At 42.7% G+C, this 18604-nt stretch overlaps 2 protein-coding genes across 4 annotated transcripts in view; one reads left to right on the top strand and one right to left on the bottom strand.

Moving 5' to 3' along the window:
* Positions 1 to 3492, top strand: part of AMN1 (antagonist of mitotic exit network 1 homolog) — a 60663-nt gene extending 57171 nt beyond the window's left edge. For all 3 annotated transcript variants that reach the window (XM_039472207.2, XM_074403033.1, XM_074403032.1), the window contains exon 7: positions 1927 to 3492. In XM_039472207.2, the coding sequence (XP_039328141.1) occupies positions 1927 to 2000 (74 nt within the window). In that variant the 3' untranslated portion in view covers positions 2001 to 3492. The remainder of the gene's footprint in view (positions 1 to 1926) is intronic.
* Positions 3329 to 16784, bottom strand: ETFBKMT (electron transfer flavoprotein subunit beta lysine methyltransferase). Its single transcript, XM_039472205.2, has 4 exons — positions 16619 to 16784; positions 12612 to 13039; positions 8895 to 9025; positions 3329 to 7493 (listed from the first exon to the last, which is right to left on the bottom strand). The coding sequence occupies exons 2-4, from the start codon at positions 12923 to 12925 to the stop codon at positions 7150 to 7152; spliced, it is 789 nt and encodes a 262-aa protein (XP_039328139.1). The 5' UTR covers positions 12926 to 13039; positions 16619 to 16784; the 3' UTR covers positions 3329 to 7149.
* Positions 16785 to 18604: the final 1820 nt, after the last annotated feature.

Genomic DNA, 18604 nt, shown 5'->3' with positions numbered 1-18604 from the left:
ACGCTAAACTAACCTTGCATTCCTATGATAAATCTGTTGGTCACAGTATGTAATCCTTTCTTCTAGTGGCTGGATTTGGTGTGCTGGTGTTTTGTCAAGCATTTTTTAGTCTATATTAATAAAAGATCCTGGTCTGCAGTTTGATTTTTATGTGATATCTTTGTCTGGCTTTGATATCAGGGTAACACTGATGTCACAGAAAGAATTGGAAAGTGTTCCCCCTTCTTCTATAGCCACTCCAGCTTTGTCATGGTTACCATTTAAATGCTACGTCTTTGTCTACTCTTTTACTTTCAACATAGTTTGAACCTATCTTTTATTTAGATTTCCTCTGCAATAACCAATAATATTTTTATGACCATGAATAAAACTGCATTTATCTTACTAGCTGCTTTTTAAAAAAATTGAATTATAAACCTTTGTTTTCCCAATGATGACTTCTCATTTCTAGGCACTCTCTGGTTCTTTTGCTGGCAATAAACCTTGGTATTTTTACTTAATTTTGCTTAACTTAGAATAAAATTTGGTCACCATATATGTTGAGTCAACTTTTTTTCCCCCCTACTAGTCTGTGAAATCTGTAAGTCTAGGAACCACCAAATTATAGGATTTCCAAGACTGGGTTAGAGATATGTTGTACATAAAACAAAACATAGGTTGTATCTCTGGAAACAAGTTTGTTAAACTTATGAATAAACTAACAAACTTTTGTCAGTATTTTTGCTTTAATTCAGATTTTATAAAGACATTCTAAGACTGAGATGGAAACCATATCAAAATCACAACTGTATATTGTGAAAACTGAAATCCATCTATATGCCCAATAATATAGCTTGGTTAAATTACAGTATATTTATATAATGGTTATCTATTTAAAATCATGCTTTGTAATAGTATTATACAAACATGGAAAGATGTTCAATTACAGGTCAACTTGTCACGTTCTGGTGACTGCTACCCCCTCTAACACTGGGTGTGTTGCAGCTTCCCAAAGTGGTTTAACATTCCTACTGGCTTTCTTTAATCCTGCTCACTTTTTTGGTAAATATTCCCTTCATGAGCTAGGCGCAGTGGCTCACGCCTGTAATCCTAGCACTTTGGGAGGCTGAGGTGGGTGGATCATCTGAGGTCAGGAGTTCAAGACCAGCCTGGCCATCATGGTGAAACCCCATCTTAAATAAAAAATAAAAAATAAAAAATAATTTTTAAAAAATTCCCTTCATTAAATCCTGTTCAGCCACCTCACTTCAGTGAATCATCCATTTCTGGCTAAGACTCTGAAAAAGGTTATTAACCATTAAGACAGGTTAATGGTGAAATTACACCATTACTGGTTGGTGAAATTATGATGAAATTACAGAGAAAACAACAAATACCTGTTTTGTTTTGTTTTTTTAAACAAGTATTACCATGATAGGTGCACTATACCTAATAATAGTGAGGGCTACCATTAACTAATTATTAGTGAGTTAGTTGTATACTGTGCTTTATAAATCACTTCCTTTTATCCTTTAAATAATTGTGTAATAGTTAACATCGGACTGGGCGCAGTGGCTCAAGCCTGTAATCCCAGCACTTTGGGAGGCCGAGGCAGGTGGATCACGAGGTCAAGAGATCGAGACCATCCTGGTCAACATGGTGAAACCCCGTCTCTACTAAAAATACAAAAAATTAGCTGGGCATGGTGGCGCGTGCCTGTAATTCCAGCTACTCAGGAGGCTGAGGCAGGAGAATTGCCTGAACCCAGGAGGCGGAGGTTGTGGTGAGCCGAGATCGTGCCATTGCACTCCAGCCTGGGTAACAAGAGCAAAACTCCATCTCAAAAAAAAAAAAAAATAGTTAACATCACCTCCAGTTAGACATGAGGAAACATTAAACATTTTTTATTACTGTGAATTAATATAGTTTCATTGTTTTCTTTTACAGATCACTCACGAGAAGTGTTGGAACAATTAGTAGGCCCAAACAAACTAAAGCAGGTGACATGGACTGTTTATTGATGCTTTTTTGAAGATGATCAACACTAGGAAAGCTTATCAAAACCACTTTCCCAGGAAACCATCTACAGAGATTTGCATTCTACTTAATTTAACACTAATTTTAATTATTTCATTGTCCTTAAGTTATAACTCTCAGAGAATTAGTTAAGTCTTTGTATATACATGGTTTGTGCTTAATTCTTAAATATCTTAATAGTGCTATTATTCATTATCTGTTGGATGAATCATAACTTTTGAAACCATAATCCTAGCATGAACTCTGATCTATTTTAGGGGGAGGGAGGGTGTTGGATTTTGTTTCTTAAATAACGAAGTTTAAAATTAACAGTTTTCCCTTGAGATTTCCTTCTCCTACATAGGTATTTGAGCTATTGTTTTAAGATAAATTTATCTGTATGTATAAACCTTGGGAGAATCTAAAAGTATTTCTAAAAGCATAGTTTACCTTCCTGTTTTCTGGCTCTTACCTTTCTGGAGTATTTAAATGTCCATTTGCCAAAAGCAAACCTGAATATCAGGCCTGTTAATTCTTCAAGAAGAATTTAGGGGCTGGGCACGGTGGCTCACACCTGTAATCCCAGCACTTTGGGAGGCCGAGGCGGGTGGATCACGAGGTTAAGAGATCGAGACCATCCTGGTCAACATGGTGAAACCCCGTCTCTACTAAAAATCCAAAAAATTAGCTGGGCATGGTGGCAAGTGCCTGTAATCCCAGCTACTCAGGAGGCTGAGGCAGGAGAATTGCCTGAACCCAGGAGGCGGAGGTTGCAGTGAGCCGAGATCGCTCCATTGCACTCCAGCCTGGGTAACAAGAGCGAAACTCTGTCTCAAAAAAAAAAAAGAAGAAGAATAATTTAGGTATTTGTTTTGCCGAAATGAAGTAACTTATTAGCCATTCAGCATATTAGTATTGCAGAGACTTTTGCCCAGCCACTTATTTCATTGATTTTTACGGCTACTCTTCCCAATTACATTTTATTCATCTGTAAGCTTTTCTTCCCGAGCAAAATTGCATTCAAAAATGTGTAAAAATGAGTAAATACAGAATATCACTGCAGAGATTTGTATCCTCAGGTTGTGCTGATTTCACGTTGTGAAATAAACAGCAAAGGTCTTAGTTTTCAAGTGAAAACTCTTTGGTAATCACAAAATTACCTGACACATACTATGTTCAAACTAATCTCCAAGTTTAGCATATTCATTTTGCCACGAGCCTGTCTTGTTGGGATTTTCTTAAAAGATTTCTTATTTTGCCTCTGATGTAGTGAAAAACAGGGAAAGTATGCTAACTTTCTTGTGTATGTTTGGGGGGTACTTATTCAACTCCATTTCTTATCCTTACTATTACTTTATAAATGTGATATGTGTATAGTGTGGATATATATGTTGCCACTGCAAAGGTGGTACATATGTATATATGTGCAAAATGGGTAAGGCCTGTTCTATCTATGAAACTTTTCTAAAGACAAATTCAATAAAATTTAATACTGAATATTTAACGAAGTCAATTACATTTTCCCCTTTTTGTAGAAACTAGTTTTGACATCTAAGTTGTGAGCTTCTTCGGATCTATGAAGGATTTATCTTCCTAAAACGGTTTTTAGTTTGATCTTCTTCCTTTTTTATATTGCTAGTTGTATTAGTTATTTCTCACCACTCTGTTTAAAATATCTATACCCCATTCAGTACCCAGTATTCCCTATCACCCTTACCTCTTTTTCTCCTTGCTACCTATCACCATCTGATGCCTGCTTTGTTCCTTATGTCTTCCCACTCAAGAATATAAATTTCGTAAGGACAAAATATTTATCTTGTTTTTTCATTGCTATATCCCCATATCTCCAGTGTCTAGAACAGTGCCTGGTAGATTATAAACACTCAACTATTCACTGAATAGGTAAATACAGAAAAATAAAGGAGGAAAGAAAGAAACACCCAGTATTACCCAGCCTGGCCAATGTAACAAGACTCCATCTCTAAAAAACATAGAAAATAAAAAAACTAGCCAGGCATCATGGTGGTACATTCCTGCAGTGAGCCATGGTCACATCACTGAACTCCAGTCTGGATGAGACAGCAAGACCCTGTCTAAAAACAAAAACAAAAAAACCAACAGCAACCAAAACAAAAACATTTCCAGTCTCTAGTCTGATATATATTTTCTAATATAAAGAAATTGGAGCCGGGCATGGTGGCTCATGTCCCAGCACTTTGGGAGGCTGAGGTGGGTGGATCACCTGATGTCAGGAGTTCAAGACCAACCTGGCCAACATGGTGAAACCCCATCTGTACTAAAAATACAAAAAATTAGCTGGGGGTGGTGACACATGCCTGTAATCCCAGCTACTCAGGAAGCCGAGGCAGGAGAATCACTTGAACCCGGGAGGCAGAGGTTGCAGTGAGCCAAGGTCACACCATTGCACTTCAGCCTGAGTGACAGTGTGAGCCCCTCATCTCAAACAAAATAAAAAAGAAATTGGAAGTTTTCACTCCCATCCTCACAATAAGAAAAAAGCTGAATAAACTGAAAAATCAGCAACACTTAGAACCATTAGAGAATTAAGGTTAAAGAGAAAATGCCTCACAAATTAGAAAGGCAAATACAAAGAACCACAGCTTACAGGGAGCAGAAGCCTGTTGCTGGAGCCAGTACCAGTAGGAACATTGATGCTGTAATTCCTGAGTTGCTGGAGGCTCCATGTGGATGGACTTAAGAATCAAAAGCTCCAGCCCCACGCAGTAGCTCATGCCTGTAATCCCAGCACTTTGGGAGACTCAGGCAGGTGGATCACCTGAGGTCAGTAGTTCGAAACCAGCCTGGCCAACATGGCAAAACCCTGTCTTTACTAAAAATGCAAAAATTAACTGGGCATGGTGGCAGGTGCCTGTAATCCCAGTTACCTGGGAGGCTGAGGCAGGAGAACCACTTGAACCCCGGAGGCAAAGTTTGCAGTGAGCCAAGATCATGCCATTGCACTCCAGCCTGGATAACAAAGTGAAACTTCATCTCAAAAAAAAAAAAAAAAAAAAAAAGAATCAAAAGCTCCGGGAGTCTGTCCATAAATGTTATCTAACCATGTGTGGCAACTCTGCAGTTACTCTGAACCTATTCTGCTTTTGGGAGCTGCCCAATTCACAGATTTTTCTTTGCTCAATTAAACTTTGTTAAATTAAAACAAACAAACTCCAGGGGGCCCACTTGTAGGGCAGACACCACACTTTTATAGTTTTACCTCCAGAATACCTACCAGGTTCTCAGGTGAGGATCAGAGAAAAAGCCCCTCTTACTTCTGGTATGAGGATGGGGAAAGTAACCATTTTGCAATATGCCCAAGTGTTCAATTCTCCTTAACAAAAGCCAGCTCTCAAGGGAAATTATTTTACCAGAGCCCAGCTGACCTATAGGAAAGGAAGTACCCAACTCCTGCTTCCTCTAGCCTTTCTGTCTCACCAAATGGACCAAAACAAAAACAAAAACAAAAACAAAAAGCTAAAAGCACTTATAAAGGTCATAGCAGGGGCAAAGGCTGACTTAACTGAGACTTAATCACACGACTATAGAACATACCTTCTCCCATACCTTATTTTATCAATTAGGCTACTGTATAATAACAGGGAATTACAGGTGAAAAAACTACAAGCCTCAGACTCTACATAAGAAGGAATCTCTAGGGAAACTCAAAGATAACAGGGGAGATAATAGCAAGGACACTATAGCAAGGAAAATTTAGCCTGTAACACCTACACTACAAACAGTAGCCCTACCCAGATTTTAAAACCTAACATTACCTTAGGTTGGCTGTTAATTTTATCCAATACATCATGTCCAGCTATCACCAAAAATTACAAGGCATGCTAAAAGACAAAATGTCTGAAAAGACAAAACAAGGCCGGGCACAGTGGCTCATGCCTGTAATCCTAGCACTTTGGGAGGCCGAGGTGGGTGGATCACCTGAGGTCAGGAGTTCAAGACCAGCCTGGCCATCATGGTGTAACCCCATCTTTAAAAAAAAAAAAAAGAAAAGAAAAGACAAAACAAGCATCAGAACCAGACTCAGATATGGCAGAGATTTTAGAATTATCAGATCACAAATGTAAAATAAATGATTAACATGCAAAAGGCTCTAATGGGAAAAGCATACAACATGTAAGAATGATGAGTGATGTAAGCAGAGATAGAAGCTATAAGAAAAAATCAAAAGGAAGTGATAGAAATAAAAAAACACTGTCAGGCCAGGCGTGGTAGTGCACACCTATAATCCTAGCACTTTGGAAGGCCAAGGTGGGTGGATCACCTGAGGTCAGGAGTTCCAGAACAGCCTGGCCAACATGGTGAAACTCTGTCTCTCTCTCTCTCTCTTTTTTTTTTTTTTTTTTTTGAGACGATCTAACTCTGTTGCCCAGGCTGGAGTACAGTGGTGTGATCTTGGCTCACTGCAACCTCTACCTCCTGAAAACCCTGTCTCTACTAAAAATACAAAAATTAGCCAGGCATGGTGGCACGTGCCTATAATCCCAGCTACTCCGGAGGCTGAGACAGGACAAATGCTTGAACCTGGGAAGCGGAGACTGCAGTGAGCTGAGATGGCACCATTGCATTCTAGCCTAGGCGACAGAGTGAGACTCCGTCTCAAAAAAAAAAAAAAAGAAAAAAGCCCAGAGTTCGAGGCTGCAGTGCCCAGTGATTAAGCCTCTGAATAGCCACTGCATTCTAGCCTGGGAGCAAAGTAAGAGTCCATCTCTAAAAAAAGAAAAATACATATATAGTATTCTTTTATGTTTTGTTTCGTTTAATTCAAAGTTACATCACAGCTGCTCTCAACTATAGAAACAGATTTGGCTACAATGTCTAATTCCTGTCCATTACTTAAATGCTGCCACCAATGAGTATGGCACTGTATAATCATATTCCTTCAGCAGTTAAAATTAAAAAAATTACAGATAGAGATGTGTATAATTGGCATGCACAGAAATGCAGAACCGGTTACATGACAAAAGTAGACTAAACTCTAAACCTTCATATTTAGAAACAAGATTTGCCATTTAACAAGAATTACATTCATTAAACTGGAGAGTATCTCCTATAGAGAAAACTTTTAGGGTCAAATCCATACATTACTATATTCGTACTTGGGAGCACTTAGACAACTCAAGGCTGAAAATCCCACACTGTGCTTGTTGTCAGTCCATTGTTTTCCTGCCTTGTAGGCTCCGGAAGTGAATATTCTACCACTTTGTGCAGGTGGTGCTGAATGCTGTGTTCACTAAATTGGGGCCGCCCAGGGTCACCAATCAGTATTTGAGTTCCATAGGTCCAGAAGCAATTCTTCAGCCACTGATGAAGACTATCTGCAAGGTTTTCATCATAAAACATATCGCCAAGAACAATAAGGTCCCACTTATCTTGTTCCAAATTCAAAATGTTTTGGATTAAAATAGGAAAAGGATTCAGTTGGTTCAATTCACAATTTAGTGTAATAGCCATTCCTGCAACTTAAAAATAAAAGCAAAAAATGTGCTGTTATAATTCCCTGATTAAATAATTTAGAAAATTTGCTAACAATATATTTTTCTCCCTTTTTGTTGAAAGTTTTTTTTTTTTCTTTTTCTTTTTTTTTTAAATTGAGGCGGAGTTTCGCTCTCGTTACCCAGGCTGGAGTGCAATGGCGCGATCTCGGCTCACTGCAACCTCCACCTCCTGGGTTCAGGCAATTCTCCTGCCTCAGCCTCCTGAGTAGCTAGGATTACAGGCATGCACCACCATGCCCAGCTAATTTTTTGTATTTTTAGTAGAGACGGGGTTTCACCATGTTGACCAGGATGGTCTCGATCTCTTAACCTTGTGATCCACCCACCTCGGCCTCCCAAAGTGCTGGGATTACAAGCGTGAGCCACCGTGCCCGGCCGAAAGTTGTTTTTTAAAGTAAAGAAGTGTAAAGTTTATGCCAACATAAGCTGTACCACAATTTCCAAATATATGACTGGATATCCTGAAAACAAAACAATCTAAACCATTTAGAAATGCTGGGATTTTAGGAACATTTGCTGATCTCATTCACCAAGAGATTTTGGTTTTTCACTGTGGACAGGGAAACAAGCCTTGGGCTTGATTGAGCCTGGCAATAAATTAGAACTGAGACCCCTCTACAAAATAAAGGTTTCCAAGGGCTATATCCTCAGTGAAAGGGTAGACCAGAAGAAAATCAGATCAAATAAAAACTTACCTGTCTCAACCTGGATTCTAATGGAATAAAAGTCACCCTTGAAGACAGGCCAATACTCATGTGGGTTTGGGGTTAAATAAACACTATTTCCCCCCCGCCCTTTTTCTGAGACAGAATCTTGCTGTGTCACCCAGGTTAGAGTGCAGTGGTGCGATATTGGCTCACTGCAACTTCTGCCTCCCGGATTCAAGTGATTCTCCTGCCTCAGCCTCCCGAGTAGCTGGGATTACAGGTAGGCGCCACCACGCTCAGGTAATTTTTGTATTTTTCAAAGAGATGGGGGTTTCACTATGTTGGTCAGGCTGGTCTCGAACTCCTGACCTCCTGATCTGCCCACCTCAGCCTCCGAAAGCACTGGGATTACAGGTGTGAGCCACCGTGCCCAGCCAAATAAACACCATTTACGTATTTCAGGAAATTCCTAGCCAATACGTTAAAGTAAGTGCTCCCTCCAGGATGTCTAGCAGACATAAATCCTCTTGGGTAAAATGCACCAACAACTCAGACCTGAGAGGATTCCTACAGATAATGTCCCAGTGCATACAGATTCACAAGATCCGATCACAAAATACATGTAGCGATAAGCTACCACATTAAGCAGGTGTACACATTTATCCTGGAGGGGAAAAAAAAAGATGAGCCTTAAATATTTTAAAATATGAATCCTTACGAGGGTCTATGTCATTGGCCAAGATCCTTGATGCCCCACTCATCTTCGCAGCAATAGCTGTAGCTCCACATCCACTCCCAAGATCTAATACAGACTTTCCTCTGACAACATCAGGATTATCCAAAAGATACCTAAATTAAAAAGAAAGGAGAAACATGTCTCACAGAGATGAGAAAAGGTAAGAGGTATCTAAAAAAGGAAAGGAAAGGAAAAGAAGGAAAAGGAAGCCGGGCGCGGTGGCTCAAGCCTGTAATCCCAGCACTTTGGGAGGCCGAGGCGGGCGGATCACGAGGTCGAGAGATCGAGACCATCCTGGTCAACATGGTGAAACCCCGTCTCTACTAAAAGTGCAAAAAATTAGCTGGGCATGGTGGCACGTGCCTGTAATCCCAGCTACTCAGGAGGCTGAGGCAGGAGAATTGCCTGAGCCCGGGAGGCGGAGGTTGCGGTGAGCCAAGATCGCGCCATTGCACTCCAGCCTGGGTAACAAGGGCGAAACTCCGTCTCAAAAAAAAAAAAAAAAAAAAAGAAGGAAAAGGAAAGAAAACAGATGTCTTTAGGTTGACTTGACAAAAGCAATAGTGGAACTTAGCAGAACTTGGTCCAACCTTGGCAAGTTTGGTCTGACTAGAGTGACACAAAAAGTCCATCTCCAGAGCTGGGCAGAGGTGGCAGAAGAACCTAGTCATTTGGTCTTTCTCTTCAGCAGGTGTGAAGCATAGTACCACACAACCGACTAATCATGCTATTCAAGTCCATTTAAAAAAAAAGTTGTAGGCTGGGCACGGTGGCTTGCAGCTGTAATCCCAGAACTTCAGGAGGCCAAGGCAGGTGGATCACTTGAGGCCAGGAATTTGAGGCCAGCCTGGCCAACATGGCAAAACCCCATCTCTACTAAAAATACAAAAATTAGCCAGGCATGGTGGCATCCACCTGTAGTCCTGTTACTCAGGACGCTGAGGAAGGAGAATCACTCGAACCCAGGAGGCGGAGGTTGCAGTGAGCCGATATCATGCCACTGTGCTCCAGCCTGGGTGACAGAGCAATACTCCATCTCAAATTTTTTTTTTTAAATAAAAAATACAAAAATTAGCGGGGCATGGTGGAGGGTGCCTATAGCCCCAGCTATTCAGGAGGCTGAGGCAGGAGAGTTGCTTGAACCCAGGAGGTGGCATGAGCTGAGATCACGCCATTGCACTCCAGCCTGGGTGACAAGAGCAAAAACTCCGTCTCTAAATAAATAAATAAATAGTTACTACCTGTCTTCAGCTCACGGTTGCCACGCAGAATCCCTGCTTAGCAGGTATCCCTGTTTTTCAAAGCTAGTCGATTTTTACATGAAATCTCTCCAGTTTTAAATATCAGCAACTAATTTTTTTGAAGTTTACAAGTACAGGCCAAACAAAACACACTTATGGGTCACCAATTTATGACATCTAACTCAGTCTCTTAAAGAAGTTGACTTTATTTCAAGTTGATAAAGAGTCACTTTAATAGACAGACATCAAGATGTCTGCATCCTAAAAATAGGATGTAACTCGGCCGGGCGCGGTGGCTCAAGCCTGTAATCCCAGCACTTTGGGAGGCAGAGGCGGGTGGATCACGAGGTCGAGAGATCGAGACCATCCTGGTCAACATGGTGAAACCCCGTCTCTACTAAAAATACAAAAAACTAGCTGGGCATGGTGGCGCGTGCCTGTAATCCCAGCTACTTAGGAGGCTGAGGCAGGAGAATTGCCTGAGCCCAGGAGGCGGAGGTTGCGGTGAGCCGAGATCGCGCCACTGCACTCCAGCCTGGGTAACAAGAGCGAAACTCCGTCTCAAAAAAAAAAAAAAAAAAAAAAGGATGTAAGTAAATAAAGCTTGAACATCTAGTAACATAACAATCAGAAAATTGGCATTATTTTGTACCAACTGGAAAGCTTTCCAGTTCTTGGAATTTCCCCCAAAAAGCTTTATGTTTGCATTTATATACTTAATTTAAAACTACATATAAAAATAAATAAACTACATATAACACTAATTATGTAGGCTATACCATTCCTGTGAAACAGACGTCCTTATCACATTTTTCGTTTCACAGCTTTATAACCCCAGGGCATAAACAGATGAAATCATTTACCAATCCTACAACAAAGACCAGATCAAAATGCTAAAAGGTCTTGCCTTTATTTCATCAACTGTGTTTCAATAAAAAGTATAGTGTGGCTATGCCAGAAAATGCCCTAAGACCTCTGCAATATGGAGAGTTAGAAGGCAGAGAGCGGGGCTTAAAATACAGATTCAAGTCCAAAGTTGGCCCAAGTTTTCCATAAGCCTTTAGAGAAGAGGGATCTTTTTTTCTTTTTTCTTTTCTTTATTTTTTTTGAGATGGAGTTTTGCTGTTGTTGCCCATGCTGGAGTGCAATGGCGTGACCTTGGCTCACCACAACCCCTGCCTCCCGAGTTCAAGTGATTCTCCTGCCTCATCCTCCAGTACCTGGGATTACAGGCACGCGCCACCATGCCAGGCTAATTATTGTATTTTTAGTAGAGACAGGGTTTCCCATGTTGGTCAGGCTGGTCTTGAACTCCCAACCTCAGGTGATCCACCCACCTTGACCTCCCAAAGTGCTGGGATTACAGGCGTGAGCCACCGCACTCAGCCTCTTCTTTTAAAAATGGTGACAGGGTCTTGCTCTATTGCCCAGGTTGGAGTGTAATGGTGCAATCACATCTCACTAGATGAGCTAGAAATCTTAGGCTCATGTGATCCTCACACCTCAGCCTCCTGAGCTGCTGATTACAGGCACAGGGCACACCTGGCTAATTAAAGAAAAAGGTTTCTTGCAGAGATAGGGGTATCACCATGTTGCCTAGGCTGGTCTTGAACTCTTGACTTCAAGCTGCCCTCCTGCACTGGCTTCCTAAAGCACTGGGATTGCAGACACTGCGCCCAATAGAAGAGGGACTCTTTGAGCAGCACACTCACTCACAGCTACTATTTTATGGAAAAAGAAACAACTCTGGAAGGAATGTGAGGTTGATGGAGCGACATTCACTGAATTAAAGGAGAGCTGAAGGACGAGGTGTTTAGGTTCCGCCTAGGAACTCTGCAATAGTCATGCACTATGAACCAGGAACCTCATAACAGGTGAGATTTCTGGATCACTTATAGCTATCCAGGCTCTTGACAGCTGACTCTAGGATTTCTCTTGGGGAGATAGCTACTTGGGAAAATATCTTGATAGGCTTGGGTTACAAGGGGAAATTATGCAACAAAGCAACCAAAAATTATGGCTAAATTGCTATACATAAGAAAACAAGGCCAGGCCCAGTGGCTCATGCCTGTAATACCAGCAATTGGGGTTGCCTGAGGAGGCCCGGAGTTTACGACCAGCCTGGGCAACACAGCAAGATCCCATCTCTGCAACAAAAAAAAAAAAAAAAAAGAAAGAAAGAAAAAAGAAAAGAAGAAGACTTTTTGGTTTCTCTTTTGTTTTGTTTTTGAGATAGGCCAGGCAGGAGCACAGTGGCAGGATCAGAGCTTACTACAGCCTCAACCTCCTGGGCTCAAGCAATCCTCCAGTCTTAGCCTCCCAAAGTACTGAGACTACAGACATGAGCCACCATGCCCAGTGTTGCTCTGGTTTTTTTGTAGGGGCTGGAGTTAGAGGGGGCTGAAAAGGGAAAAGATCTGTAGCAGCCTTAAAGGTTCCCATTTCGATAGGGTAGTACCTAGACAGGGCTTGGCCTCCTGGCCAGTAGATTGCCCAGTAAGGATCACTGTGGGGCCACAGGTCAGCTCTCTCCCACCAGAATTTGCATCTGGGGGTCAAAAGCCGCAACTGGATTTCAGGGGTGAGGCTGCCACTGCTGGTGACTTCAGTGTTCTCCTCCAGGAAAGCCTTTTTGTCAGGGTCCAAAAAGCTTCTAGCTCCTCTCCAGGGACACAGGCCAGAGGGAAACAAGAGAAGACCACTGCTTCGCACAGCCTGCAGGAGGAGCCCACAGTGGCTCCTGGGTGCCTTCCAACCTAGACTCAGAGCCATCAGTCCTTTGCCCAAATGATGTTCCGTCAATGTTCTGTTGATAATGGCGGCTCCTCATGGAGAATGAACAAAGGTCTGTCTCCCACCCTGATCTCAAGTGGAATCTCTTACTCTCTGTAAAAAAAAAACAACAAAAAACCTGAAAATTCTGAGGAAGAGCAACATTTCTAGAACCTATTATATATTAAGAAAATATTACAGTATAAGCTTTGTATCTGAGGATTCACATGTGCAAGTTCATTTCAGATGAAAGCTTTGGTGCATCAATTTGGGAAAATCCAATCTTTTTTTTTTTTTTGAGACAGAGTATCGTTCTTGTTGCCCAGGCTGGAGTGCAATGGCATGATCTTGGTTCCCTGCAACCTCCACCTCTGAAGCTCAAGGAATTCTCCTGCTTCAGCCTCCCCAGTAGCTGCAATTACAGGTGACTGCCAACATGCCGGCTAATTTTGTATTTTTAGTAGAGACAGGGTTTCTCCATGTTGGTCAGGCTGGTCTCAAACTCCCAACCTCAGGTGATCTGCCTGCTTCAGCTTCCCAAAGTGCTGGGATTACAGGTGTGAGCCACCCTCGCCCGGCTGAAAATCCAATCTTTTTAAATGATACCTTTTCACAAGAGAATCCTTTTAGTAATTTAACATAACAAATATACAAGCATTTGATTTTGAAAGAATCCTCAAGAAAATGCCTCTTCCCTGAAATCAAGCATACAGTCATCCCTCAGTATCCTCAAGGGATTGGTTCCAGTATCCCTTGCTTCCAGGATACCACAATCAGAGGATACTCAGTTGGTTATATAAAATGGCATCATATTTGTATACAAACTAGGCATATGCTGTGGTATACTGTACTTTGAATCATTTCTGGATTACTCATAATACTACAATGTAAATGCTATGTAAATCGTTATTACACTGTATTTTTGGTTTGTTGTTGTTGTTGTATTGTTTTTTGTTTTTGTTTTTGTTTTTGTTTTTTTTGGAGACGGCATTTTGCTCTTGTTACCCTGGCAGGATCTCGGCTCACCGCAACCTCCATCTCCTGGGTTCAGGCAATTCTCCTGCAAGCAGGAGGAGTATCTCCTTAGTAGCTGGGATTACAGGCACGCACCACCATGCCCAGCTAATTTTTTGTATTTTTAGTAGAGACGGGGTTTCACCATGTTGACCAGGATGGTCTCTATCTCTTGACCTTGTGATCTACCCGCCTCAGCCTCCCAAAGTGCTGGGATTACAGGCGTGAGCCACCTCGCCCAGCGTATTGTTATTTTATATTGCTATGTTGTTATTGTTTATATTGTGGGCCAATGGTACCTTTAAATTTCTTTCATAAATTTAACATAGTAGGCATGCTTGGTAACTGTGTACAAAATAACAGAAGTCTTATGTCTTCAAGAAACTTACATTGTAGTGGTGGGAAAAAGTAGTTAATCTGGCAGACACAGTTTTTGCCTTTATGAAGTCAAGCCAAGAGTTCTGGGGGGTAACGAACTATAATTGTCTACTGTCTATGGGCAGAGATACATTAATATAAATTATATAGACTACTCTATTTCATTAAAGATTGTCATATCATAAAAGATCAATTCCTAATATCTTTTTGTAAAAGTATCTGATAGTTTGCTTTTACCAAGCCTAAACTGAAAAGATTTGCTCCAATAGAAAAACACCCATGCAGGCCGGGCGCGGTGGCTCAAGCCTGTAATCCCAGCACTTTGGGAGGCCGAGGCGGGTGGATCACGAGGTCGAGAGATCGAGACCATCCTGGTCAACATGGTGAAACCCCGTCTCTACTAAAAATACAAAAAATTAGCTGGGCATGGTGGCAAGTGCCTGTAATCCCAGCTACTCAGGAGGCTGAGGCAGGAGAATTGCCTGAGCCCAGGAGGTGGAGGTTGCGGTGAGCCGAGATCGCGCCATTGCACTCCAGCCTGGGTAACAAGAGCGAAACTCTGTCTCAAAAAAAAAAAAAAAAGAAAAGAAAAACACCCACGCAATAGATCACTAAGACTTGTTTAAAAAAAAAAAAAAAAAAAAAAAAAATATATATATATATATATATATATATATATACACACACACACACACATACATACAGAAAAACACCCAGATAAGAATAAAGGACTGGCCGGGCGCGGTGGCTCAAGCCTGTAATCCCAGCACTTTGGGAGGCCGAGGCGGGTGGATCGCGAGGTCAAGAGATCGAGACCATCCTGGTCAACATGGTGAAACCCCGTCTCTACTAAAAATACTAAAAATTAGCTGGGCGTGGTGGCGCGGGCCTATAATCCCAGCTACTCAGGAGGCTGAGGCAGGAGAATTGCCTGAGCCCAGGAGGTGGAGGTTGCGGTGAGCCGAGATCGCGCCATTGCACTCCAGCCTGGGTAACAAGAGCGAAACTCCGTCTCAAAAAAAAAAAAAAAAAAAAAAAGAGACGGAGTTTCGCTCTTGTTGCCCAGGCTGGAGTGCAATGGCGCCATCTCGGCTCACCGCAACCTCTGCCTCCTGGGCTCAGGCAATTCTCCTGCCTCAGCCTCCTGAGTAGCTGGGATTACAGGCTTGAGCCACCACGCCCGGCCTGAAACTCCGTCTCAAAAAAAAAAAAAAAAAAAAAAAAAAGAATAAATGACAATGAGGAACAGCAACTTAAACACAACTTATACACCCAGTTGTTTGGGGACCTCGGATCTCTTCTGTATACACGTTTTAAATAGTCTTAAATCCACTTAAGTATTTAGAACAGGGTCAAAAATCCAAATGCCTACAAGGGGCTGGACATCATAAGTAAGTAACGTAGGCTGTAAAATAACAGAGGGGCTGTGGCAAGCTGGAGACTTTTCAAACAGTTCAAAAGGGCTGGGCAGGAACATGCTGCTGGATCCTCCAATTTCTCAAAATCATCAAAAAATGTAGATATTGACATGTTGGCTTCCTTTTTTCTTTTTTTTTTTTTGAGACAGAGCCTCTGTCACCCAGGTTGGAGTGCAGTGGCCCGATCTCAGCTCACTACCTCCCTGGTTCAAGCGATTCTCCTACCTCCACCTCCCGAGTAGTGGGATTACAGTCACGTGCCACCACGCCCAGCTAATTTTTGTGTTTTTAGTAGAGACAAAGTTTCGTCATGTTGGCCAGACTGGTCTGGAACTCCTGACCTCAAGCGATTCGCCCGCCTAGGCCTCCCAAAGTGCTGGGATTACAGGCGCGAGCCACCACACCTGGCCAGCTTCCGCTTTTAAAGATCAGCAACTCATTCAAGGATCAAAATACGGCAGGCCAAAAAGTAGTCAGGTCATAGCTTGTGAACTCAGCGGAGACTTTCGAGGGGGTGGGTTAGTTACCCCACATCAATGTCCTGGGAGCGCAGGGGTGTCTCTGGGCCTGGTATCCCATTAGACTAATTCTGCTAAGCAGTACCAGGCTGTCCCTTGAATCACACAACAGAGCAAATATGAAATTATTTTGGATTTGGACCCCATGTCACTTAGGCCGGCGCTTCCCTGTCCCGCTCCAGCACCAATGAGGCATGGGTTATGAAGTATGTGACTATGGTGGCCACTTGGTATTTCTGTGAATGAGAAGGAGCGGGATGAAAAGGTTTACGTTCCAGAAAGCGCAGGCGACGGCGTCATTACCCTCCAGCGGCGCGGCGGAGTCGGTCTTAAAGGGGCAGGCACCGTCCTGCCTGTCTCCTTACCTAGCTTTGCTGACACCGGCCTCGGAAGTAAAGAACAGGGCTCGCCTGTCACTCGCCCTGGCGACTCTGCCCGCGCATTCTTTACACTTTCAGGGTCCCGCTCCCAAAAACGAACCGGGCGCTAGCAGAGGGCGGTAGCCCGGACGGGGGCGGAGCGGACGGCGGCCCCTCGTGGCCCCGCCCTCTTTCCCAGAAGCGCTTTCTTTCTCCTCCTTAAAGGGGCAGAAGCACGAAACCGAAGGGCGCCCCGACCTCGCCTGGAAAAAAAGGGAACGTTAAATCCGTGTGCACTGTTCGTCGAATTTTGATTTCTAAAAACCTCATTCTGAAACTATGTATGTATGCAACACCTACTATGTGCCAGTCGCACTTCCAGGCACCGGGCATAGAGTGGTGAACAAAGTAGACACAGTATATTAAAAAAGAAAAAAAGTATAAGCCCTTTGTGCTGCCTACATTCAACTGCGATTAAATCATAATGAATGTCCTTTCTTTTCTACTAATTTTTATAAATGCACTATCTATTTATTTGCAACCTAAATCACTCGAGTCTGGATCTACATATATCCACCTTTCAACAGGACTCAGATCCCACTGTCCCCTCAACTCAACTCTCAGAGTTAACTCACCCATCTCACCTGACAACAATTAAAACCTGCTCTGGAGTGCTAGATGGGGAAAAGTGGTCCAAAACTAAAAAGCAGGAAAACCGTGTTTCTGCATCTTGGTCTGCAGTTTGAGAAATGCACTGGCACCTGCCTTTTCAAGATCAGAATTTGTTGCTTGGGAGTTCTGCTCCTGCGATGGGTGTAACAACTTTCTGTCTTTCCATGTAAACTGGAATCTTGAGAAACTACTACAAGAAAAGGAAACTTCGTTATTCCAGTCAAACAGCCCCAGATGCCGACCTATCATTTCCTTCTTAGTTGAGTGGCGTATTTGCTATATTATTGTTGATAAGCTACACGCCTTTCATTTCACAATATTCTGCTTTAGATTTCCTACGTAACTCATATATAATGTGTTTATGACACATTCATCCACTTATGAGCTGCTTTTTTCTTAGTTGTTGATGTAAACTCTTGTTTTCTCAGCTATACTGTAATAACTTTTCGTTATCACACACTCTCCGATTCTCCAGGTGGCCGTGAACCTTGATGCATGTTCAAGATCAATTTGTCTAAGAAATACTGTTTTTAACCAGCTTCTGTGTTCTAACCAGAGAGAACCCTCTTTTGTAAAGAGGGTTTCTAGCCGGGCGCGGTGGCTCAAGCCTGTAATCCCAGCACTTTGGGAGGCCGAGGCGGGTGGATCACGAGGTCGAGAGATCGAGACCATCCTGGTCAACATGGTGAAACCCCGTCTCTACTAAAAGTGCAAAAAATTAGCTGGGCATGGTGGCACGTGCCTGTAATCCCAGCTACTCAGGAGGCTGAGGCAGGAGAATTGCCTGAGCCCAGGAGGCGGAGGTTGCGGTGAGCCGAGATCGCGCCATTGCACTCCAGCCTGGGTAACAAGGGCGAAACTCCGTCTCAAAAAAAAAAAAAAAAAAAAAAAGAAAAAAAAAAAAAAAAAGAGGGTTTCTAGTAAAAAGCTTGAGCCGGGCGCGGTGGCTCAAGCCTGTTATCCCAGCACTTTGGGAGGCCGAGGCGGGTGGATCACGAGGTCGAGAGATCGAGACCATCCTGGTCAACATGGTGAAACCCCGTCTCTACTAAAAATACAAAAAACTAGCTGGGTGTGGTGGCGCGTGCCTGTAATCCCAGCTACTCAGGAGGCTGAGGCAGGAGAATTGCCTGAGCCCAGGAGGCGGAGGTTGCGGTGAGCCGAGATCGCGCCATTGCACTCCAGCCTGGGTAACAAGAGCGAAACTCCGTCTCAAAAAAAAAAAAAAAAAAAAAAAAAAGCTTGGTAGTTAGTCATCACTGAGGATGCATTTGATAATGTTTGGATAACTCCTTATTCAAAACTTGCAACTTGGCTGAA

Source organism: Saimiri boliviensis, chromosome 7, assembly GCF_048565385.1.
Source record: "Saimiri boliviensis isolate mSaiBol1 chromosome 7, mSaiBol1.pri, whole genome shotgun sequence".
In the NCBI taxonomy this organism is placed as follows: domain Eukaryota; kingdom Metazoa; phylum Chordata; class Mammalia; order Primates; family Cebidae; genus Saimiri; species Saimiri boliviensis.
The sequence above is the reverse complement of the archived record's forward strand: the minus strand, read 5'-3'. Positions and strand labels throughout refer to the sequence as shown.